Source organism: Gymnoscopelus microlampas (genome assembly GCF_963454915.1).
Source record: "Gymnoscopelus microlampas genome assembly, chromosome: 1".
Classification (NCBI taxonomy): Eukaryota; Metazoa; Chordata; class Actinopteri; order Myctophiformes; family Myctophidae; genus Gymnoscopelus; species Gymnoscopelus microlampas.
Genome location: NC_139962.1, coordinates 59,201,698 through 59,228,112, shown reverse-complemented (window position 1 = coordinate 59,228,112; position 26,415 = coordinate 59,201,698). Strand labels below are relative to the sequence as shown.

The 26,415-nt window shown below is 41.5% G+C and overlaps 1 protein-coding gene across 3 annotated transcripts; it reads left to right on the top strand.

The window, feature by feature from the left end:
* The first annotated feature begins 900 nt into the window (after positions 1-900).
* Positions 901-25,035, top strand: pisd (phosphatidylserine decarboxylase). Of its 3 annotated transcripts, none has more exons than XM_084062752.1 (9): positions 901-933; positions 2,598-2,650; positions 3,919-4,097; positions 17,684-17,818; positions 17,950-18,051; positions 19,250-19,388; positions 19,984-20,127; positions 20,501-20,661; positions 23,830-25,035. In XM_084062752.1, exons 1-9 carry the CDS (start codon positions 905-907, stop codon positions 24,049-24,051), a joined length of 1,164 nt encoding a protein of 387 aa, XP_083918878.1. In that variant the 5' UTR covers positions 901-904; the 3' UTR covers positions 24,052-25,035. The 3 variants fall into 3 exon arrangements, with proteins under 3 accessions (XP_083918878.1, XP_083918879.1, XP_083918880.1); XM_084062753.1 differs by lacking the exons at positions 901-933; positions 2,598-2,650; positions 3,919-4,097 and adding exons at positions 12,639-12,711; positions 13,920-14,114; positions 16,409-16,532; XM_084062754.1 differs by lacking the exons at positions 901-933; positions 2,598-2,650; positions 3,919-4,097 and adding exons at positions 13,917-14,114; positions 16,409-16,532.
* The last annotated feature ends 1,380 nt before the right edge of the window (positions 25,036-26,415 follow it).

The following is a 26,415-nucleotide window of genomic DNA, read 5'->3' as shown; positions in this document are numbered from 1 at the left end:
TCCTTTGTGTCACATGATGTCATGTTTGTGAATTCTAGTCATTTGAACTGTAATATTTATATTTTTTGATGAATAAAATTAGTGTTGAAATTCAAATGAATGCATAGTTCTGTGATCTGTAGATGCAATGTATCTGTTATCTCCATTATAAACCAATGTCTCTCTCACTGTTGGGTATATTATTGAATTTAAACAAGAGTATGATAAGTGTATCACTACTTTTTAAACTTCATAATAATGTAATGTCTTTGGGCAAGAATTTTCCTAATAGACACGTAAGGTACACGGATGTATGTGGAATGTCCCAGCTATTTTCAAACAGCCTATAGACCAATTATTTGTTTACTAACATTGAGCCTGGACGCACAGGTGACAGTTTCACGCAATCAATTCCCAACCTGTTTCGGGGTGCACTGGTTTCAGCACACCCCAACCCCCTCTTGTGTGTGTTGGCTAGTGAGACGCGTCCTAACGAGACCTGATATAATGGGTTTCGTTGCGCGCATACTGGCTGCACGCAGCCAGTATGACGTCGTCTGTTAAGGGGTCTATATAGTGGTTAATGTTCTGTAATAACAATCAAATTCTACAAAGTAACTAGTAGCTAAAGTGTTCAAATATTGTAGTGGTGGGGTAAAAGTTCAATATTTGTTTCTAAGTAGTTCTGAAAATTGGAAATGCTCCAGTAAAATTAAATAAAATAAAATAAAGTAAAAGTACCTAACAATTGTACTTAAGTACAGTACTTGAGTAAATGTACTTAGCTACTTTACAACACTGCACCGCACACAACAACCATGACGACGATTCACGTCTTCGTCACATCAAGACTCTCTCCGCTGATTGGCTGCGTCGATCGTCACGTGTCGCCTCCACGGAAGAAACTACAATATTGTCTTCAAAGATGGCGGCGTCCTTCGGGAAAGTGTGGAGGTACGTAACGTACAGATGCTGTTCTTCGTTGACTTGAATCATTTGTGACGTTTAACGTGTAGCACTTGAGTTGATAATATGACCGCTTTGGGAAGCCGATATATTTAAATGTACTTAGTATTTATTTATAAAAGCTCTCGTCTGTCGCTCTCGCAGGCAGAGAACTAGCCATGGATCCAAGACGGTCGCGTCATGGATTAACTTCGACATAGTGTTTGCAATTTGTCCCTTTCTGGCCCGTATATCTACATAAACGTTAAGATTTCAAATATAAAGTGCTTACCCCATGGCCATGGATGTAAAAAATTGTGTACGGGCCCTCAGAAGTACCCGTATCTTCCGTATTGTTCAATAAAAAGCATTTTAGTCCGATCGGTGGCCATTTTCTCATAGTTATAATGTATCAGAGTGCAATACACTTCCCAACCGATAGGATCGCGTATTTGAAAGCATATGGAGAAAATACCAAGAAAATGGCCACCGATCGGATTAAAATGCTTTTTATTGAACAATACGGAAGATACGGGTACTTCCGAGGGCCCGTACATTATTGTAACATTGTTGGCCATGGGGTAAACACTTTATATTTGAAATGTGAACGTTTATGTAGATGTACGGGCCAAAAATTGAGAAAGTGCAAACACTATGTTAAAGTTAATCCATGACTGTTATATAATATATGACAGTCATGTATTAGCTGTAGTATACAAAGACGTATTTATGATTCTGACGTTTTCAATCAAAACGTCAGAATCATAAATACGTCTACGAGGGTTGTATACTACAGCTAGTCATGTATCAGGGCTAGCAGAGACTGAGAGAATTACATTTGCCAGGACCTGTTACTGCAGTGATTCTCATGCGTTGTCATGCCACGGACCCCCGTGGACCACCATTTGAAAATATGTTGTGCGAACTTGTGCCAGAGAGATCCCAATGAGAGAAGTCAACATTTGTCGAAAGAAAATTTGAGAGCAGAACAAGCTCACAAGGGGTGGCAATGAAATGCTTGTGAACTTGTAGTTCGGCTATTTTTCAAATAGTATTTGAAAAATAAAAAAGTGCAGTAATTGTTACACACACACACACACACACACACACACACACACACACACACACACACACACACACACACACACACACACACACACACACACACACACACACACACACACACACACACACACACACACACACACACACACACACAGAGAGAGAGAGAGGCTGTCATTTACACATAGGCTGTCATAACCACCCAAATCATCCCAATTTAGCAGACACACAGAATCTGAGGGTGAGATCCATTTATTTTAGACAAATACAGCTGACTTTATTAAGTTTTGTTTTGGTACCATTCATTGTTGCAATTGTAAAGATAGAAATTAACTTTATTATGCTAGAAGTGAGGTGGCATTGAATGGGTAGGATATAAAACCATCAGTACTAGAGGTGCTGGTAGGATAGAAAACCAGTCCAGCAGTATTATTAGAGGTGCTGGTAGGATAGAAAACCAGCAGTACTAGAGGTCCTGGTTGGAAAGAAAACTAGCAGTACTAGAGGTCCTGGTTGGAAAGAAAACCAGCAGTACTAGTTTTGTAGAAACTTGTAGAAATCTGCTAATCTGAAGATGGATGATCTATTTGCCTGTCTATCTGTCCGTACAGCTCTCAGACAACTTTACGATTGCTACGGGGACCATTGCGTCACTTCTCTGCTGGTGAGTCATTCCTTCTAAATTACAAAAATATGTGATTTAATATTCACATTTTAATAAAGTTGTAGCAAAACAAGTCAGTTATTCAAATATACATCCAAATTTGGTACAATAGAAACTAAGCAAGTTTGATGTACGCTTTCTCAGTCTTATCACATTTGGCAGGGTCACAAATCATTTGCCCATTATTGATTACACGTTTTGTGTTAAAGGTTTAATACTAACATGTTTCTCATTCTGAAAACCCTGCAAAATGCAAACAGTTAACTATTATTTCATAAAGTCTCTCTGGAGCTGATTTCATGATTGGTTGGTGTTTAAAAACTAGACACCTGTAGTTTCAGGGTTTTGCCTGTATGGGTCAGTGTTGTCATGAGCTCATGACTAATCTCTGTTTTATGCTATTGCGTTGTCATTACCAGTGGTGAGCTGTGGATTTTTGAACTACGGGTGCTGTATTTTATGACGTCACGCGCGCACGTGCGCAGGCATGTGCACATAGCCACTCAGCTCAGTGCTAGTTAAATAATGTATTCAACATGTGATTATTAATGTAATTATATGTATTATTATTTTGTTGCATTGTTGCATTGTTAATTTGTTGTTTTTATTTTTGTTTCAAATTAATTATTTTATTTTCCTTTTAATTTTATATAAAAGCCCTTTACATAGACTCACCCACACATAGTTAAAATAATCAGACAACTTGTCTTGTCTCAGAGAACTGGGTCCTCTGCTAAGCGATCCCCTTCACACCTTGCAGTGCAGAGACTGTTGTCTCTCATTGTGAGAAGAATGTAACACATTCAATTCAAGTCCGTGTCTTTTCTCGAGTAGCCTAATGTTATGCAAAGCAGCCAGGTAGACGCTATTGAGAACGGCTCGCCACTGACGGCGCGAACCTTGAGAGGCTATTGTTTTTAAACTTTAAGGCGTTAAAGACCGCCGCTGACGGTGCGTGCATGTGGAGCACGCGCGAGCCCCCAGCCCCCACAGTGTCAGAACTAAGGGTGCGGCGGCCCCCTCCCGCACCCCCTACAGCTCAACCCTGGTCATTATCATCATGAATTCATAAATATTCAGGTCCTCTATTGTGCAGCAGCAATCGTTATCTGCGTTTAACTTGCAACTAATGATTATTTTCTTAGACGATTAATATGCCCATTATTTTTTGAGGATGATTCTGTCCATAAAATACAATAAAGTGCAAAATTCTGTGAAATACCGAATACATTGTATGAAATAATGATGGAGTAACTCTTATTTTTCAGGACGTGGACGGTATGGCTCGGGCCCCCCAGGTCTCCAGGCCCGCATGAGGCCCCTCCCCCTCCTGCTCGCCACGGGCGGTGGCAGTTACCTGGGTTACGACCAGTACGGGCGCTACCAGGATCGCCGGCTGGCTGAGCTGGGCATCGAAGTCCCGCCTCACATAGCCAGCGACTCACAGGTAGGGAGGCTTCCTGACTGTCGTCATGGCTACCGGCAGGCGCCCACCGCAAACACTTCCCACAATGCCTCTGGATGCTGAGAGCGCTCGCGCGTGTGTGTGTGTGTGTGTGTGTGTGTGTGTGTGTGTGTGTGTGTGTGTGTGTGTGTGTGTGTGTGTGTGTGTGTGTGTGTGTGTGTGTGTGTGTGTGTGTGTTGTTGGTCATATATGCCAGTGCTTCTCAAACCTTTTCCAGTCAAGGACCCCCAAATTGATATGTATTTGACCGTGGACCCCCATCTGAAAATAGTTTGTGCCAGGGACCCCCAGAAGAGATTTGTGTAAAAAAAAAAAGAGCAGATCTACAATCTCATAGCTTGGCAGCTTGTATATGTGCTATTTTTGAATAGCCAAAGTATAAGATTTGGTTAAAGTGGTTAAAATGATTGTGACGCAACATAAACAAATTTAGCTGGGGACCCCCTGGTACCTACCTAAGGACCCCGGGGGGGGGGGTCATTAGTGTTATTAGTAGTACTAGTATAGTACTGGGGCGTGGCTGTTCTGAACACTCAACACTGCACTTTCATGCGCCCTCCTCAGCAATAGTTCCGCCAAGTGTGAAGACAATCGAATGAATGGTTCTCAATTCCACTACTTAGACGCCATCATGCACAATGCACAATGTTGTGCAAATATACAGTATATTTCACATTCAATATAACTTGACAAGTGGGTATTTCAGTATGCAGCCTTCTGCCTTTTGGCAGCGGGACAGGAGCATGGTATTATTTGGCTAGTAGTAAATCCCATATGCCAGGCGAACAGCTTGCGTGCCTGTTTGGGTGTGTGTGGGCAGGTTGACCAGGTTCTAGAGAACGGCTCATCTGATCGGCTTCATCTGTTCTCTCGAGATATGCAAAGGACAGACAGACGTCCAGATAGAAATATAGACAGATTCTTTGATTGACATATTTATTGACAAAATGCATAATGCATAAAAGTATTTGTACATATATGTCAAAAAGGCTCTAAAACATTGGTTCTCAAAGTGGGGTCCGGGGACCCCCAGGGGTCCTTGACAGAGTTCCAGGGGGTCCCCAGCTAAATGATAGATTAGGAACCAAATGGATCCTTATGGGTCTGTAACTCTGAGAGTGTACACTCTCAGAGTTAAATTAACATTGATTTTACTATATAAATTGGGATCCCAGAGATAGAAATGCCATTAAATGGGGTCCGTAGCCTAATGCATGTCAAACTGGGGGTCCTTGAAATTAAAATGGTTGAGAATCACTGCTAGAGAGCTGTAAATATCTTCTCTTATGCGGGTCCCTGGCATATCTTTTTCAAATGGGGGTCCACAGGCTAATAAATGTCAATCTGGGGGTCCTTGACATGAAAAAGTTTGAGAACCACTGCTCTAAAACACCATAACTCTCAAGAGCGTAGTTCCATCGTGGTCCTTTTGGCCCACGATGGACATTTTAGTTGCATCAGTTGGGACTTTCCCTCGACATCAGTTCATAAGGTTGGTCATGTAACGTACGTGTGTGTGTGTGTGTGTGTGTGTGTGTGTGTGTGTGTGTGTGTGTGTGTGTGTGTGTGTGTGAGTGTGAGTGTGAGAGAGAGAGAAGGGTTCAAAGTGACTTCATTGAAGCCTTATCTCATGTTGGAAGAGTTTCATGACATGATGTGACAAAGTGAAGGCCACGTTGGCATGGCCTTAATGTTGTGTTAACCTGGTTGCAGCTCAGTGTGCAGACTTTCTTCCTCTTTTCACTGTTACTCATTGTTTATGACACACCGGCGGCGACCATTGCGTGTGCACGGCATAGCTCTTTGAACATGGTGTGACACAGTGTCATCGCACACTCGCTCGCTGTGATTGGCCGGTGGCGGACGATGATGAGAGGGTCACAGTATTCCTCCTGCACGGCGGTTTAGATGGGTACGAGGGCATTGTTGTGGTTACCGTGGTTGCAAAGGGGCCCAGAGTGGCTCCAATCAAAGACCAACTGTGTGAATTTAACCCATTTAGACCGGGAAAGAATCTGTGTCATGCTTTAAATTTCTTTCGCTATTGAAAAATAGCAGATAATATGCAAGCTTGTAGCTCTATGCGAGCTTGTAGATCTGCTATTTTTTTTTTTATCGTGAAAATGTGTGCAAATCTTTATATATATATATATATATATATATATATATATATATATATATATATATATATATATATATATATATATATATATATATATCATTTTTTTTAAAGCGAACATTTGTAACTCAAATCTTTGCTTCTGGGGAGTTCCTGGAACAATATATTTTGAGATGGAGGTCTGCATTTTGGGGGTCCTTGACATGAAAAAAGACAACATACGTTTTTTCCAAAAAACTGTTCGTATTTAGAAGACATTTGTAGAATCCCCCCGGAAGCAAAGATTTGAGCTACAAATGTTCACTTTAAAAAACATATATTCAAAGACATACAAATGTTCACGATTAAAAAAATGTAATAGCAGATCCACAAGCTCAGTGCCGCTAGTGTACTAGCTTGTAGATCTGCTATTTTTGCCCCAAAAAAATAAATAATAGCCCAAACTATAAAATAATTGTTACAGCTAAAATCTAACGTGACACAGATGCGTTCCCGGTCTTAATGGGTTAATCTCATTAACCTCGGGGTCCCTATTTTGGGCATGTCATTAGTTTGTAAACAAATGGCACACGGTCATGCAGGTCATCTATATTGGACAGAATGTTTTTCTGGGGGAAATCACTGTGTCCATTGTTGTTGGACAGCAATGGAGCAACAGCAGTGCGTTGGGATTGTTCTGATTTGGTGCTTCAAGCAAATAAGAACAGTGGGAACAGTATGAACACGTCTCAAGCAGGCTTATTATAATTTTTATCATTCGTTTTTATTTAGTTTTGACTTTTTGTTTTCAATTTAAGTTTGTTTTTCATTTGTTTTTGAAGTGGGTTTGGTAGTTTTTCCTGAAAAGGCTTTGTTTTAATAAGATTTCTGCTTACAAAAAATACTCAAAGATTAGTTTATGTGTTTATTTTGTTATTGTAATTTGGGGCATTGCATTTGTCGCATTTGTTTTGGGAAAATATTGGATACTAACAAAGAGTAAAACTAAGGCCATCTTCTCTATGATTTTAGTTAGACTGAATTATATTGCCACCTGAACGAATCTGCGGGTACGTATTTTCACTCATATTCAGGCAAGAGCCTAGGCTGCTAATCCACAATCCCCTCATTGGCAATTGCTGTGGTAACGCTGGTAATTATATGTGCAGAAATATATCTAAATATATCTATCTATATATTGTCCTTGATTCAACACACAATGCACTGCATCTTGGTTTGCTACCTTAAACAGTATAGGTCCTATTTTAAGTCCAACTACATGTAACATACCAAACTGTGGTTTGCTTGGAACTGGACCGAGTCTTGACTATTTCAGTAGGACCAGGGTTCAGTTGTTTGATCTGCACTAGAGTTTGGTTGAATGTTCTCACCTCCAAATGAACCAGACCAACAGAGTAAACTTACCATGGGTCAACCAAAACGGACCAAAACATTTAGCCGTGACTGTGCCCAAGATAACAGTACAAAATGATGGTACAATATGGTTATAAATCAAACATGATAGAATAAGATTGTACAGTACTAAACGATAGTAAAATAAAATATAATGCATGATGCACCACTAAACATTTATTCCATTACTAAAATTGTATTCCAGTCGATTTCACTGTGTGTGTGTGTGTGTGTGTGTGTGTGTGTGTGTGTGTGTGTGTGTGTGTGTGTGTGTGTGTGTGTGTGTGTGTGTGTGTGTGTGTGTGTGTGTGTGTGTGTGTGTGTGTGTGTGTGTGTGTGTGTGTACAATAGCTGCTGTGTCATCTGTGGATGTGGGACGAATGGGTTCAGAATGGCAATGAGGACAAACGCACACACACACACACTTAGTACACTCTATGTGAGTGTGTAGGAAACCCCCGGCATGCGTACACAAAGGCTGTGATCCTTGTACCCCTAACTGTAGGTTGTCAGCTACAGTGCTGATATAAACGTTGATAACAGTAGTTACATGACTTACATCATTGTCTGAACTGAACTGGAGACGGGTCACAGCTGAGGACAGGGGTCCTGTAAGTGCACTGTGTAGCCAGATGAAAGCCCACCCAGAAAGACCACTGAACCATTTGTTAAGTGGTCAGATGAGTGGGCCGCGTGCATTTTTCAGAGCACGCTTATTTTTATGATCAGTCAGTCGATTGTGAATGAATTAATAATAATAATAATAATAATAACTTGGATTTATATAGCGCCTTTCAGAAACCCAAGGACGCTTTACAGTACACACAATAAACACATTAATTGCCAAAAGCTTGAGTAAATAAGTGTCTCTTCAGTGCGGACTTGAAGGAGTCCAGTGTTTGCATCTGGCGGATCTCCAATGGGAGAGAGTTCCAGAGGTCAGGGGCTGCCACGCTGAAAGCTCTATCGCCGAGGGTCCGCTTGTAGCTACGAGGGATGGTGAGAAGCTCCAAGTCGGAAGACCTCAGGTCCCGCTCTGGGGTGTGATCGTCCAGGAGGTCCGAGAGGTACCCTGGGGCTAGGGCATGGCGGGCTTTATAGGTGAGGAGGAGTAGTTTGTAATTGATGCGAAACTTGACCGGAAGCCAGTGGAGGTGTTTGAGGGTGGGGGTGATGTGCTGCCAGCGTTTGGTGCGGGTGAGCACTCTGGCAGCTGAGTTTTGCACATACTGCAATCTGTCCAGGGTTTTATTGGGGAGCCCGAACAGGACACCATTACAGTAATCCAGGCGGGAGGAGATTAAAGAGTGGATGAGGGTCTCAGCAGTAGAGTCTGAGAGTGACGGCCGGATGTTATGTTATCATTACAATCTTAGTGCGTTGCCAATTATTTGGGGGACCCACTTGTAATATCCTCACGGCCCACTTGTTGGCCCTGGCCCACAGGTTGAGAACCACTGCTCTTAACCCATTAAGACCTGAGGTTGATTCTACAAATAAATATCCTAAGAAATCCTAACAGTTTTCTGAAAAACTTCAGTTTTCTATATCAGTGGTGCTCAAACTTTTTCATGTCAAGGACCCCAAAAATTATGTTTGGCCACGGACCCCCATCTCAAAACATTTTGTTCCAGAGACCCCCAGAAGCAAATGTTCGCTTTAAAAATAATTTGAGATGGGGGTCCGCGGCTAGATACATGTCATTTTGGGGGTCCTTGACATGAAAACGTTTGAGAATCACTGCCATAGACATGGCATGATGGAACCGAATGAATGCTGAAGCAAAATATGGCTGTTTGTATGTCATTGTCTTCTAGCATCATGTATAGGATCTATTGGCTTTGAGTGTTCCTGTGCTGTAGATGCAGGTGAATATGCTGCATGTATGTCATATGGTCCATGCCTACATACTGTAGATGCATTGATCGGCCAGGATAAATAATAGAAAGAACATTAGAGCCAGTACAGGATAGGTGTGATGTGACGGCATTTCCATCACATCACACCCATCACTAGGCCTGTCACAATTATTACATAATCGCAATGGCAATTATTTGAGATAATTGTAATTATTTTTGCATAATCGTCAGAAATCTTTATTGGTGAAACAGGTGGTACAGAGAAACGAAGGTTGGTTATCAATATATTAACACATCACCATGATTCTTTTTTACTTTTATGGGACATGACGAGACACAGACAGGACTGAAATTGACCAAGAACAACAAAAAACAAAAACAAACAAAACAGACAAAAGAAAGTAGATAAAAAAATGACCCAGATACAATGGGGCGGAGTTTACGTCAGAGTATCTGAGGTGCTCACCTCGGAGAAAGAGTATATCTGTAGGATCTGTCTGGGTCAAGGGATGTCCGGGTGTTTATGAATGTGATAAGCGGTTGCCATCTATCATAAAAGTGGCAATTGACCCTCTTAGAGAGTACTACTTTACCTTTTCGATGATAGAAATGACATTAAGGCCTTGAGCCAGGAGATGGTGGATGGTGGCACCGTGGGCTTGGGCTTTTCCAGTGCCGGAGAATACGTCTACGGGCTATGAGTGAGGTCAAAGGCTACAACGTCTAATTCAGGGGTCTTCAACAGGGGGTCTGGGACCCCTAGGGGGTCCTCAGAGTTGCTACAGGGGGTCCGCCAAATCTTTGTGTGATATGATTTAATTCTTTACCTTAACCACTTGAAAGCTAGCATCCCTTTTCTGAGGAGATCTTTAGCCAAAAAATAGCAGCTCTACAAGCTCTCAACGTTGTGAGCTTGTAGATCTGCTATTTTTGGCAAAGATGTTTAGGTGTAGAGGTGAAAAAAGAGCAGACCAAGTAAAAAAAAAAGTTTAATCTGAAACACAATTGTATACAATATAGAGGGGGGGTCCCTGCTTCATCTCTCTCTCTGCTAGGGGGTCCTTGGGGTGAAAACGTTGAAGACCCCATGTCTAATTCCTTCCTAGAGCAAACCAGCAGGTGTGTGTGGGGCAGCCCAAAGATGGCTACCAAGGGGCATGGATCGAGGTTGATATTTAGGTTCGGGCTTTGCCTAGCGACGCGTGTCGAAAAAACAAGACCAGAACTCGGCCAGCTTGGGACAGGAGAAGAACATATGGGTATCGCTCGTCCCCTGGAAAAAGGTTGCCAAGTCTGGCTTTTGAACTGAATTAGACTTACAGTAAGCGAGCTCATGAGGATGTATTATTGACCCGTAAAGACTGCCTCTTCCCACTGATCATCTGCAAAGTCGAGCTCAAGCTCCGCTTTCCCATTTACCTCTAACCCCCGCCAGCGAGAACACTTTCACTGTTGCTATGAGATAATATAGGCTCGAGATCCCGCCTTGTGCCCTGGGAAGAGAGAGAGTGTCTTGTTAGCCACTGAGCCAAAGGTATAAAGTGGGTACGGGCGTGGTAGTCGCGGGCCTGAAAATAACGGAACCGATGAGAATGGGGTGAATTAAACTAAAGCACGGAGATCTTCGAAGGAGGCAAAAAAATGTACAAGCTCTCAGCACGGCACAAAGTATCGCGCTGTGAGCTTGTAGATGTGATATTTTTTAACACATTGAGTGCCAGTTTTTTTTAAAAACACATTCAGTCAGTGCCTGGATTTCTAACCATTTTTTAACCTTTTTCAAGTAGTCACAAAATATTTTCAGTGACCACCGTCCTCACGGTGATCCCCTCATTACACACACAGGGGTCTCGTACAATTGGGGATTTTAAAAAAAACATTAGGTAATCCGTTCCATAGTTGCAGCCAGTTGAAAATAGTCGAAAATACATAGTAAGAAAAAAAGTACACAGGAGCCGAGATACAGGCTTTTGAAGTCTTAAGTTAACCAGGAAGTGGATTGGAATCTAAATCTTTGAAAAATGATATCTCCTGGTGCTTTTTTTTTTAAATATTTTTTAAATATTAAATATTTTTTTTAATATTTTTTTTTTTCAACTCGTTTGGATTATGAAAAACGGTCCGGACCGTTTTTGGCACTCAATGTGTTAATAGCCAACATGTAAATGGATAAAATGATTATGACGCTGTATTAACTGCTTTTGCTGGGGACCCCCTGGAATTATTATTATTATTTTTTAAAGTTTTGGCTATAATGACATTCCGAGAATACGGATGCCAGGGTTGGTTAATAAGCTGTTGGCATCAATAGGGTGTTTGTGTGGGCTGTAAATCCTGTTGAGGTCACAGGTGAATTTAGTTATTGTGCTGCTGGTGGCTGCAAGTCGGTGTACTACCCAGTACCCGCCCAGCCAAAGCCTGCACTGCCTTGTTGTCCAGTGATTTGAAAAAATCTCATGCATTAGTTATAAAACCTTGAACAGGAGATTGAGTGAACCAAAAACAAGCTCTATCCATGTGTTTCAGCCAATCGCAGAGTGTGGGACTTGCTTGGGATTCGCTAGGTACAGTGGTTCGGCTGGTTCCCAAACCTTTTAGCTCGACACCCAAAAGAGAAATTAGCCATTTGCCCGGGACCCAAACTAGTGAAAATAGCAGATCTACAAGCTCACAACGCGTCGCTTCGTGCCGCATTGCGAGCTTGTAGATCTGCTATTTTCACTAATTCTTAAATGTTTTTTTTAAAATGTATTTATGTAAATTATTTTGTTTATGAAATACTTTTGGAATATGTTGGAATTCTTTTCAATTGATGAACTTTTTTTAATCTTTTGAAATAATATACATATTTTTTAGATATAGTAAACGGGGAAAAAAGGAGATATTTTACTTAAGACCCATTCAAAAAATGGTCCGCGACCCAAAGATGGGTCCCGACCCACTGTTTGGGAAACGCTAGGACCCTCTGCCTCTCATCATCTCCTGCAGTCATTTACTCTTTGACAGTCCACTCACTCTTATCTTTATTTTTTGCCCTCCCAATGACTGGAAGCCTCTTTAAAGGGGAGGCTCTCTGTGTGACAGACTTCATTGTGTGAGCAACTTAAAGGGGAGGCGATTTGGTCAGGCAGACTTCATTGTGTAAGCGGATCAGCCAGGGGAAACATCCTTTTGCCTTTAAGGCTCTGCATTCTTTTGTGTTTTTAAAGGATTATTAAAAGGAAAGGTAAAGTTGTGTTTTTTACTTTTATTATGAGTTAGTAGTACTTGTTGTTATACTAGTATTGTATAGGCAGTGGTAGTATTACTTAGTATGAACTAGTGTAATAGAATTTTAGTATAGGCAGTAATAGTATCATTTTGTAGTACTTATTAGTGTAGTAGTCTAAGTCTTGTGGTACAGGCATTAGTAACATTTCTAGGTAGGACTTAGTCATTGAAATGATATTGTAGTACAGGCAGTTAGAGCATTCCTTATGAGTACGTCTTGGTGTTCAGGCATGCAAACTTGTCAACCTTTCAGTCAATTTCACCATTTTGAGTCAGAAATAGAGGAAGAAAGTCAAGTCATGCACAGGAAGAAAGTCAATGATGTCAGAATGACTGTGTGAGAGTGTTGCCAGCAGCCTTCTACCCGGAGGAGCACAACTCTAGCGCAGTGGGTCTCAAACATTTTATTGCCAAGGACCCCCAAATGAATGTATTTGGCCGGCACCCATCTGAAAAGATTTGGTCTGGGACCAGCTTATAATATTTGTGTTATTAACCCATTAAGACCTGAGGCGATTCTAAACATTTTTTTGAAAAAAATATTTTTTCAAGATCTTTCAAAAATAGCAGATCTACAAGCTCATAGCGCGGCACTCGGTGCCGCGCTATGAGCTTGTATATCTGCTATTTTTGAATAGCCAAAGAGAACTAAAGTGACACAGATGCGTTCCAGGTCTTAATGAGTTAAAATGTTTCAAAAAATATTACAAATTTCTTTTTTCAAGATTTTTTTTTTTTTTAATTAGCAGATTGTCAGCCTGTAGATCGGCTATTTTCAAAGGGTTAAATTGGTTACACTAATTGTGATGCCTTGTTTACTCATTTTGCTGGGGACCCCCTGGAACCCTCTCAAGGACCCCTGGGGGTCTCCGGACCCCACTTTGAGAACCACTGCTCTAGCAGGTCTGTTTGTCATGTATCTTTCTTGGAAAGTTACAGTACTTTAGAAGCACTACTACAGTGACAGTACTTTAGTTACAGTACTTTAGAAGCAGTACTACGAGTATTTGTACCTTTATATACAGTACTTTAGAGGCAGTACTACCGGTATTTGTACTTTATTTACAGTATTTTTCTGAACCTTTACATTAAAGCATAAAGCCGCCACAGTATTGGCTAAAACCAGGCTTTCTCTCTCCCCTCCATCCCTCCGTCTGGAAGAAGAGAGAAGACGGGACAAAGGAGGATAACTAACTAAGTGGGCGTGGTTTCAGTAGAGAGGGGGTGGGACAACTCCTCGCTCTCTCCATCACTCCGTAAAGACAGAGAGAAGAGGAGAAGAAGGATAGAAGTGGATAAACGAGGCAGATTGACGGCCATGTGCACGAGACCAAGAAGTGTGCGGAAAGCACGGAGATGGTGAGATATATGCCACCGCCTGGGGGGCTTTGCTCCTCAAGTGTGTGGAGGTGGAGGACGCGGGAAGAGGAGGGGGGGGGGGGTTTCGAGAGAGAGAGAGTGACAGAGAGTCACGGTCAAAGTGTTTTGTTTATCAGTATAACACAGGGCCATTCTGAACAGTGACATTTGTGTGACATCGCACGGGACAATGCGTAGAAGGCGATATCGAGATTATAGCAAAAATAGCATTAAACAAAACAATAGCATAGCATAGCAATAGCATAAACAACTATACAACACTTGCAGCAGTTATTAACATATTAATCGACACACCTCCACTTTATATTTATAACATAAAACATAACACAAGTGTTTGTGAGTCTGGTAGTGAAACAGTCCATGGTCTGGATGGCTGTAGTGTACTCTTATTAATTTATGTGCTCTCCTAAAGCATTGTGCTGTAGATAAGTGAGTCTTTTTCATTTCATCGACCCCAAGTTTGCTGGCTTTGGTTGGTTTTGGCAGAGGTAAAAACGTGTGTCTCTGTAAATATAGTCTCCTTTGGGCTGTTCTTAACTCTCTCACTGTGCAAAAAGGTGCTACGCACACCAGATCCTTATAGTGGTGCTGGCTCACGGCAGAAGAATCTAAAGGTGAATTGTCAAAAGACTTAACTCTCTCACTGCCAGACTTATTTCTGGCCGCGTTTGCCCACTGCCAGCGGTTTTTCGATTTTCTTACCTTTTTCAAGTAGTCACAGAATATTTATCTCCATTATGATCAATCCCCTGATGGATGCTAATCACTCTGCTGGGTTAAGTAAAGCAATGTGCGCAAACAGCAGAAAGTTGTGTGAGTTGTTCTGATAGGAAAATTAACATCCTGATCCAATGGATGTTCAGTATGGTACAACCTGTTCTGTACCGTATTGATCTTGGTACATAGACCTACTGTACGTAGTACAAACAGAACGGATACCTATTTTGTTATATTAAGTCAAGTTATCATTGTTTATATGTTTGTTTTTCTATCAGAAAAAGCTATTTTTAAAGTTTCTATAGTCTATTGCAATGTTGCAACACGGCCCTGTTTCATTTCTTTATTCTAGTAGGCCTATATCTTGTACATGCTGTACCGTACATTTCTTATTTGAATTTGTATTTGTTTTTCTCACTTGCTTTGGCAATGTAAACATATGTTTCCCATGCCAATAAAGCCCCTTTGAATTGAGAGAGAGACACTTGGTTAAATTCTGATTGTTAGACTGCAGATAGACTTTGTGAGAGACACAGAGAGTGCCTAACTTCTTAGCAACAGTAGTAGTTAAGGGGCGGCCATAGCTGAGTGGTTAGTGAGCCCGCAGAGGCCCTGGTTGCCCCAGGTACGATTCCAGGCCAGGCCAGCAAATGTGTCGATGAAATGAAATTTGTGCCTGAGCAAGACTCTTAACCCCTAATTGCTCACAGGCCCTCATTGGAAACAAGACCGACTTGTTTCCAATGAGGACCTGTTAAAGGAATTATTATATAGCCCTAGCAAGCTGAGGCTGTCAAGTAGCCTCGTCCTACTCCTCTACCCCTCTTCTCCTACTCCTTCTCATATTCAACTTATTTGTTTTATCCTCCTCCACTACTGCAGATTTCCAATGTTTTAGCATTTCTTCATTTTTTTTTTTTTGGACATGAGCTCTGAGCAAACAAACAAAGGCTTCTGATACCCACACGTTTTATTCAATGAGATCATCTCCACAAACCGACACACTTTGACCAAATTTCAGTCATTTAACCCTTTAAGACCGGGAACGTGTCTGTGTCATTTTAGATTTCTTTGGCTATTCAAAAATAGCAGATCTACCAGATCTATGATCTGGTAGATCTGCAATTTTTGTTTAAATCATGAACATTTTCGCAAATAATAGATTTTTTTTTGTAACATTTGTAACTCAAATCTTTGCTTCTGGCGGTCCCTGGAACTAAATATTTCACAAATGTTCGCTTTAAAAAAAGAATATATATATTCAAAGATTTGCACACATTTTCACGATTTTTCAAAAATAGCAGATCTACAAGCTCGTAGCGCGGCACTCGGGCTGATGTTCACCACAGAGCTTTACTACTTTAGGATCTAGGATCTGATCCTTGCACTGCTTAACTGTTGCTTGGCTGTAATAATGTCGCTGGACCAGGATCTGATTCTTGTTCCTCCTTTCTATTGCTTGGCTGCAATGTCACTGATCTAGGATCTACCTTTTTTAGAGAATGGTCAAATCAAATACAAGAACATGTGTGTAACATTGGTCCATCCCATTTCAGGCTCCAGTTACCTCAGTTCTCTCTGCGGAGGCGACTGGGCGAGATCAGTTGTGTCTCGCGGCCATCCGGTCGTCTGTCCTTCCTGTATTACTTCCTGTCAGCTGTGACACTCCGTCCCTCTAGGGTACGTACTTGTTTAGTAGAATACACCAGGGTGTGTACACCTATAGTCAAATAAAATGGAGCACACCAGCGTACATACTTCTATAGTGGAATACACACCAGCGTACACACTCATATAGTGGAAAACAACAGATTTACAATGCATCAGGGTAAGCACTCTCATTGTAGAATACCATAGGAGACAATAAAAACAGGAGTGTGTGTGTGTGTGTGTGCGTGTGTGTGCGTGTGTGTGCGTTTGTGTGAGCATCCAGAGGCACTTCGGTATGAACTTTTATAATGAATCATTAAAAAGAATGTGCGCTGTGGATCCACAGAGGCGAGCCGTCTAAAAAAGGGTCTGTCTTGTCTCTGTGTCTGGAGCTAATCTCTCAAACCGCTGGACTGATCAGCACAAAATGTCTTCTTGAGCACACTGTCGGCAGGCCACAGAACAATGTCCACTAATGTTTTACTTTTTGATGAAGTCAGTTTTGGACTGACGCCACACAAAGTCTGAGGTCCACATTGGAGCCTCATCGTTCCATGTGGATCTCGAGATCCACCTGATTCAAATTTGATCATTTGTGTGCTTTCTCTTATTATAATGCTGCTTTTCTTCGTGTACTCTTGACATTTCATATTGTTGCTGTCGGGCAGAAACCGTTTGTGGTTTTCCGTAAATGAATGCCGTACTTGATCATACTACAACGTCTCATACATAAGCATCAAAAGTAGCAGATCTACAAGCTCAAAATGCGACACATTTTGAGCTCGCAGATCTGCTACGTTTGCTGCTTTTGAATTTGAATCCTGAAATCTAACAGTTCTAGAAATATGAGGTTTCCACCCGACAGAGACGATGTACTCTATGATGTCATATTGTTTCTTTGTTTTACTCTGTGACATCATAATGTTTCTTCCTTATTTTCGGTCATAATCCTTTTTGTGGCTCGGTGCGTAATGCCCAATAATCTATGCTCCATCTATCACATCCGTGACGCGTTGTGTGTAGGCTTGTAGATCATCTATTTTCCGCATGCTGTTGTGTGACGAAAGTATAAATCAGATAAGGGCCTAGCTTTTTATTCTTGTTTCCACTGGACAGGAAAAAGGAATACATCACTTTTCTTCTCTCTCGCCCTGTCTGCCATTCTCTCTGTCCTCCACCAGGTGGCGCTATACAAGTCCATTCCTACCAGGCTGTTGTCGAGGACGTGGGGGCGTCTGAACGCCGTGGAGTTGCCCACCTGGATGAGGAAACCCATTTACAGCCTGTACATCTGGACCTTTGGTGTCAACATGCAGGTAGAGCTGATTGATTGATTTTATTGATTGATTGATTGATTGATTGATTGATAGATTGCTGGATGGATAGTCATATATAGGTAGATGGGTAGATGATAAGTGACATACTGTAATTCCTCCTCCTCACACAGGAGGCAGAGGTAGAGGACCTGCATCACTATAGGAACCTGGGAGAATTCTTCAGACGAAGATTGAAACCTCAAGTCAGACCACTGTGTGATTCCAGCTGTGTGGTACGGACGGACGGACGGACAGACAGACAGACAGACAGACTACTCTCATTTCTCTCTTATACTCTCCTATGTTCTACTCTGTTCTGTTTTACACTCTATAGAGTACAGAAGTCCTGACGTCACTCGTCCATCCCCTGGTTCGTAAAGTCATTTCTCTATGGAGAATAACATTGGGTCATCTTAGAATCGTCTCATATAAGAATTGTGGTCCAAAAATAAACAAACTGTCTCGGCGATATTGTCAGGGAGGAGGTTCTGTATCGTTTATGATAGTCAGTCACTTATATTTGAAACGGTCTGTTTCTGGCGAAAATTTAACTAATTTGTCGGAAGAAACATTAGCGTTTTCTCAACCGTCAGTTGTTGCTTCATATCCATAAGAGTCAAACCGCCAGGGTCATTTGTTTATTTTTGGAACACAGTTGTTATTTGACGCGATATTAAATACGTCTATGGGAATTCAGAACGGGGGGGGGAACCGCGACCCAGGTAGGATGTGTAAATTACGTCAGACTTCGGTGCTCTATACTAATGCCATATTCTACTCTATTATGTTGTACTCTACTACAGGCTGTTCTAAAAACATGATCTATTCTTCTCTTCTATATTCTGTTCTATTCTGCTTTTTTCTGTTACTTTTTGTTCTATCTATCTACGGTACTACAATACATTCAACTATATTTTCTTCTATCCTTCTGTATTATGTTCTATTCTACTCTGTTCTGTTACATTCTGCTATATTCTCTTACTGTACATTCTACTGTATTCTCTTATAATATTCTATATTTGCTTCTATGCAACTCTATTCTATTCTGTTCTGTGCTCTTTTACTATCTCTTCTATTTTCTTATTTTACCCATCTATTATTCTACCCTATTCTGTGCTTTCATATTGCATTCTAACCGTTTCTATGCTATTCTCTTCCACTCTGTGTATATTACTGAATTACGTTCTACTCGGATGTATACTCTTTGATATTATATTAGCCTTAGACTGATGCTAGGTTCTTGGTTTACCTACAGTGTGATCCCAGATTACTGAGGCACTACACTGTCTCTCTGCATTTGATGTATGTGTTTACCTTCTTTACTGTAAGTCGCCCTGGATAAAGAGCGTCTGCTAAATGCCTATATTATATTATAATTAGTATTCACTTGTACTCTTTTGTCCTCTACTCCTGGTGTATTCTGTTGTCCAGATCAGCCCAGCGGACGGTAAAATCCTTCATTTCGGTCGTGTTCGTAACTGTGAGGTTGAACAAGTCAAAGGCGTCACCTACAGCCTGGAGTCATTCCTTGGACCTTTGACGTGGACCGACGGGCTGGACATGAACAAGAGTGAGGACCAAACTCTTCCTCTGTGTGAAAGTCGAGGCTTAAATTTAAACCCCAAACCACAAGACCGGTAGACCGCAAGAACTGATGCTTACTTCTCTCTTTCATTTCTCTAATTCTCATAATTTAAGTTCTCAGTCGCCACAACGTCATTTGGATGCCATAGAAGCCGGCGTGTCTTCTATGGAACCGTGTTACACAGCTAAAATAGCCTATCTACAAGCTCTGTGAGAGCTTGAAAATGGGCTATTTTCTGTTATTATTTTAAGATTAGAGCATTTGAAGTGATCAAACTAGCAATATGTTCAGAAGCTTCTTCCATAAAATCTTAATCGTCTCGGATATTTCATATAAAAGCAAAGGTTAAAGCCTCAATCTGTGATTTTTTTTCACCTGGTTGGCAGTATGTAGAACAGCAGGAACAATATTACTAAAACATCATTTTATATATTGCGTAAATTGTTTAGGAATCAGCGCTAGTGTGTGGTGGGGGCTCCTTTCATACGGTTTCACAAATCACACATTAGGACTTGGTCATACAAACATTTTTCAGTCATAAGATTTTATTTAGCTTTAATCCATGAATTCTCTCCGTCAGACGAAACAGGGTCATTCCAGGAGCTGCTGGTGACTCAGCCAGGCAACGAGTTGTATCACTGTGTGGTTTATCTGGCTCCTGGAGACTATCACTGCTTCCATTCACCTACCGACTGGACCGTATCACACAGGAGACACTTCCCTGGTTAGTACCTTATTCTAATTGATACTCGCGGACTCCCCCATCTGAAAAGGTTTTGTGCCAGGGACCCCCAGAAGAGAAGATTTATAAAAAAACATATATACCTGTATTCCATATACCATATACATCCAAATTCTCCAATACTTTCAAGATATTTAATATTTTCGATGCTTGTGTAATACTTTTATTCTATCAGCTGTTTACTGCACTCAAACAGAGGAGGATAATTCAAAATAGCCAATCAGTAATGGAAATGTGCCGAATCGAGAACCTGAAGGCTCAAAACTGATTCATGAGGTTAGAGGCGATTACCATACTAAGCATTAACCTTTTATGTACCCTGCCCTCTCTTTTTTTCTCTCTCTCTCTCCTCTAGGTTCTTTAATGTCGGTCAACCCGGGTATTGCTCGGTGGATCAAGGCATTATTTTGCCACAATGAGCGGGTGGTTCTGAGCGGCGCCTGGCGCCACGGCTTCTTCTCGCTCACCGCCGTTGGAGCAACCAACGTTGGGTCCATACGGGTTTACTTTGATGAGGTACAAATAGTCCCCTGCTAGTTGCTAGCGTGCGTCTCCCCCTGACTCTTACCTTAACCCATTGAGACCTGTTGCTACCTATACGTTGTTATACCTTTCAATCCGGATGCCACCTCTGTGTCTCATTAGTTGTTGCTATAATATAGTAACATCATTTTTTATTTTTTATTTTTAGTAAGAATTTGAACATTTTCAGAAAACTATGGTTAGGTTTTAGAAGGCGTTTTTAGAATCGGCCTCAGGTCTAAATGGGTTAACATACTGAATACCAATGTTATGCTAAAACTGGTGACCTTCAATAGGTTCACTGGGTGTCAGCTTTCCTACTGACTGTCTCCCTCTATAAGATTTCCCACTGTCTGTTGCTGTTGATCTCTGTTGTTCGTTGACCTGGTTCCATTTATCTGAAATCCATTTTAGTTTCTGAGCCAGGGTTCCACTTATGTAACACGCACACGCACACGCACACACACACACACACGCGCACACACACACACACACACACACACACACACACACACACAGCAGTTACGTCAGATCCTTAATCCAGATGATTTAACAATGTTTTCCTCTGAATATTTGGAATAGGGAAATCATGTTGTTGGCCCTAATCTTTCTTTAGCACGGCCACAGAGAATACTCTATTCTGATTCGAGTGTGTATTATAACCGCATGGCTTTGAATTTATAGAACTATAATATATTCCTTGGAGAATAAGTATCTTCCAACTAACATTTAACATTAACATACTTTTCAAGTCATTAGATGACGTCAGAACATAATGAAAGGTCATTTGAGAAATCGATGGAATCGAAGTTGCTCATAATTAGTAGTGGCTCAGGAGGAGGCAGAGCGGTGGCTTGGTAATCGGAAGGTTCCTGTATCAATCCCCGGCTCCTCCTGGCTTCGTGTCAAAGTGCCCTTGGGCAAAGCACTGAACCGCTAACTACTTCCGATGAGCATGTTGCTTCCTTGCATGGTTTCCTCCCCTGTCGGTGAGGGAATGTGTGTATCAGTGCGTGAATGTAATGCACATTGTAATTAAAGTGCTTTTGGCACTATATAAATTCACCATTTATCCTGGGGTGTGTGGGTGAATAGTTACGCCTGATTTATACTTGGTTAAGCGCCAGTGCATGTGAAAATGGCTGCTCTACACGCTCCACAGCACTACCAAGTACATTATAAATAAGATGAAACGCAGTTGACCTGCGGATATGGAACTTGTGACAGACCACCTTATAAGACGCATGTGATGGAGGGAAAGGGACTGTGAGATGCAGAGAATGGATACAAATTAACTAAAGAACTAAAGGTTGACAGGAATAGACCCACTAGTGGCCCATTTCGAGTTAGGAAATGCTGGAATCTATTTCCCATTCTGTGCATAATAAATGTGTATCATTTACATTTAAGAAAAAAAAGGACTGACCACTTCTCATAAAACACATAACCACATTGTCTGACCATATAGTGAGCCCAGCTTACTACTAAGGATTTGACATACTAACAAAAACAAAGGAAGAAAGAGATGTTCAGCGTGTCGAGTGTTTGTTTGTTTGTATACAACAATGTGCTCTTGGTGGGGAGAAAAATGTGTGGCAAAGGTCGGTTACTGCTGTGGTGGTCAGGATATCGTGTGGTGGTCATCATGGCACCTGGTCTCTGGTGTGGCTGGCGGTCATCATGACACATGGTCCTTGTATACAAACAAACTGTATGCAAACAAACCTCCACTCGCAACCTCCGCTCTAGAAACACTAAACACCCCATTATGGTCTCAAGGCAGTCTTAGTCTTGAGACTGCCCTGACGAAGGCCACTTACCTGAAACGCCCCGGCAAACTTTATTTTCTTTCTTCATTCTTTTTTCTCTCTTGGACACGCCTGTGTGCCTTAGACCAGGGGTCTTCAACAGGGGGTCCGGGACCCCTAGGGGGTCCTCAGAGCTACTACAGGGGGTCCGCCAAATCTTTGCGTGATATGATTTAGTTTTTTTACATTAACCACCTTGAACCCTAGAATTCCTTTTCTGAGGGGAACATTTGCCGAAAATAGCAGATCTACAAGCTCGTTGAGAGCTTGTAGATCGGCTATTTTTGGCAAAGAGGCTATAGGTGTAGAGGGAAAAATAACAGACTAAGTAAAAAAAAAAACTTTAATCTGAAACACAATTTTATACAATATAGAGTAGGGGGTCCCTGCTTCATCTCTCTCTCTCAGCTAGGGGGTCCCTGGCCTGAAAACGTTGAAGACCCCTGCCTTAGACCCACCGAAGACAATGTTTTGGGACAATTAAATTATTCAAACGTCTTAAAGACTATCTTACCTATCGATTCCACTATGAGGGGGTTCAGCACCACAGAGCCCCCTGCTGCCCCTTTTGTGAAGTGCGCTTCGTTTGGTCTCGGTACCACCTCAGATAATATTTGGCTCTCCAAGTACCACCATTATGACTGATTACAGTAGCGTAGCCCTACCCTATCCTATTCATCTTTGTGCAGTTCACACAGGAGGCAAATTGCATTCCTAATAATAAGACTATTATTTATTGTTGACAGTTGTGTGATCTCAGTTTTGCATTGGTCACAGTGATCAAGTAGTCTGATCTCTCTGTTTTGTATCAGTGACAGTGATCAGGTAGTCTGATGATAGTCTTGTATCAGTCACAGTGGTCAGACTGTGGTCAGTGATCGCAGTTTTCTATTAGTCAGAGTCCTATGATTATGATTAGTGAGTCAGTGACAGTGTTGGAAAAAGTACTCAAATGTTTTACTTAAGTAAAAGTATCAATAATGCAATGTAGAAGTACTCTGTTACAAGTGAAATTCCGCAATTCAAAATGTACTTGATTAAAAGTAGAAAAGTATTGGTATCAAAATGTACTTAAAGTACCAAAAGTAAAAGTACTAAGATGTTTGAAAATAGCCTAGGTATAAAATAGGGCTAAAGTGGTTAATGTATGTTCTATAATGTCATAATTTATATCTGTAAAGTAACTAGTAACTCAAGTTTTCAAATAATTGTAGTGGAGTAAAAGTACAACATTTGCCTCTGAGATGTAGTGTAGTGGAGTAGACGTAAAAGTATTGGAAATTGGAAATACTCAAGTAAAGTGCCAATAGCTGAAAAATTCAGTATGACTATAACTTTGCCTCTCCTCCGCCAGGAGTTGAGGACCAACGTGGCGCGCTACCACAAGGGCTCCTACAACGACCTCAGCTATGTCGCCGGCGGCAAAGGGGGCGTGGCCATGTGCAAGGGGGACGACGTCGGCGAGTTCAACCTGGGCTCCACCATCGTGCTGCTCTTCGAGGCGCCGCAGGGCTTCGCCTTCAACCTGGAGGCCGGCCAGAGGATCCGCTTCGGGGAGCCCATGGGAACGCTGTGAGAAGAAAAAAAAAAACGACGACACAACCGACGGGGATGGAGGGACTCTCAAGAAGGCGAGAGAGAGCGAAAGAGGGCGGAGGCAGACTCGTGCTCAAACGGACACTTGTGTTTTACCGCAATATATTTGTTGTTGGGCTAGCGTTCCGTTTGAAGCCACGAAACCGAAACGCCGCCCAGGTTGTGGCCAAACGTTTACTCCCGGTCGTTTATACCACTAGGGTAACGTTTACTCCCGGTCGTTTATGCCACTAGGGTGACGTTTGCGAATGTGAAAACCACAACCCTTCCACTTTTTTTCCCCCCCTTGGACAATCATCCTTGTTCGCCGCGTTCGCGGCAAAATAACATCCTTGTCTTAAGAGGACGTGAATCTGGTTGACGTAATGGTCAGCCATAGACGGGTACGGGCATGGTACGGGCATGCCCAGGGCTACGCTTGACTGCAAAATGCATCATGGCGCTCTTCATGGCTGAGACGGAAAGAAAGAGGAGCTTGGCATGTCTCTATAGAATATGATAACCATCTACAAAGAACTGAAATGCACCCATAGCTTCCACAGCATGGCCTGATGCCTTTGCCTCTGATGATGGAGAGGTGGGTGTGTGGTTTGATGACCGAAAGGTCGTATTCTCAAGCCCCGCTGTACTGTATCCTGTCCAAGTGCCCTTGAGCAAGAACTTGAGGCTGCTAATTGTCTCCGGATGTTCATTGTAAGATAGCCGTCCCTATCAAATAGCCTTGTTGCTTTTATTTATAAATGAAGATAAATAAAATATGATTATATAATGAATATATATATATATATATGTATATGTATATGTATATGTATATATATATGTATATATGTATATATGTATATATATATATATATATATATATATATATATATATATGTATATGTATATGTATATATGTATATGTATAAGTCTACACTGTAACGAACTGTAAAAACAAAAAGAAGACAAAAAAAGTTTTTTTAAAATCAGCTGTTTTGTAATTGGAGCTGTTGCGATGTATGTTTGACATCAAATCTACATGTCAGTTTTGGAAAGCAATGAATGGGTCACAATTAATGATTAATAAAGTTTTGTTCTTTTTCATTTTTGAACCAGTCTTGGGCTGTGTTTGCTTGTAACGACCGTAATGTGAAGTTTAAAATAGATGCTGTGGTGCAGTGGTTCTCAAACTTTTTCATGTCAAGGACCCCCAAATTAATATATATATCTGGCTGCAGACCCCATCTGAAAATACAAGATTTGAGTTGTTAAAAATCACGTTTTCTAGATTTTTTTGAAAATCACCGATCTACACATTGTTGATTTGCTATTTTCAAATAGCCGACATATATAGGGTTAAAGTTGACTGATTGTGATGCTATATTAACTAACTTTGCTGGGGACCCCACTTTGACAACCATTGGCGTAGTGAGCATGGTGTGTGACTATGGCAGTGGTTCTCAAACTTTTTCATGTCAAGGACCACCCGAATTCATATATATTTGGCCACGGACCCCCATCTGAAAATGTTTTGTGCCAGGGACCCCCAGAAGAGAAAATGTATGTACCGTAAAAAGAAATGTTTAATTTTCCAAACCTTTCCAATATTTTTCAAAAAGGATTAAAAATAGCAGATGTACAAGCTCAATATTTTCATCGAAAAGGGAAAATTAGCAGATGGATAAAGTGGTTAAAATGATTGTGATGCTTTATCAACTACTTTTGCTGGGGACCCCCCTCTCCCCCCGGACCCCTGGGGGTCCACGGACTCCACTTTGAGAACCAAAGGCCTAGGACTGTCCTCAGTAAGCCGAGACGTCAGTCCTGCAGCCTAAGGGAACGTGAGACCAGCAGGTGTCCAGTTTCAGACTCGCAGCAACAAGGGTTCTATAGGAACAGAATGGAACGGGGTTAATACAGCAGCTCCACCATTGAACAGAACAGAAACTCAACGCAGAATTCCAGTTTCACTTGTATTGATTATTAGCACGATAACAGAGAAGTAGTCGGGACTGCCAAACGTGCGCTTGTCCAGTTGAGCGGGATACCACTCGTGACCTCCATGAATGCTTCCCTTACAACCCCTACGTTCTGAGCCAACAGATGCAGGAGCACTTCCATCCCAGCAGCTCAATCACACTACCATGTGAGTTATCCCATTAAGGCCTGAGTCCGATTCTTAAAATGTTTTCTATATCCTAACAGATTTTTGGGAAAAAATGTTAACATTTTTTTTAAACATTTTTTCAAAAATAGCAGATCTACAAGCTCATAGCGCGGCACTCGGTGCCGCGCTATGAGCTTGTAGATCTGCTATTTTTGAATAGCCAAAGAAACCTAAAGTGACACAGATGCGTTCCAGGTC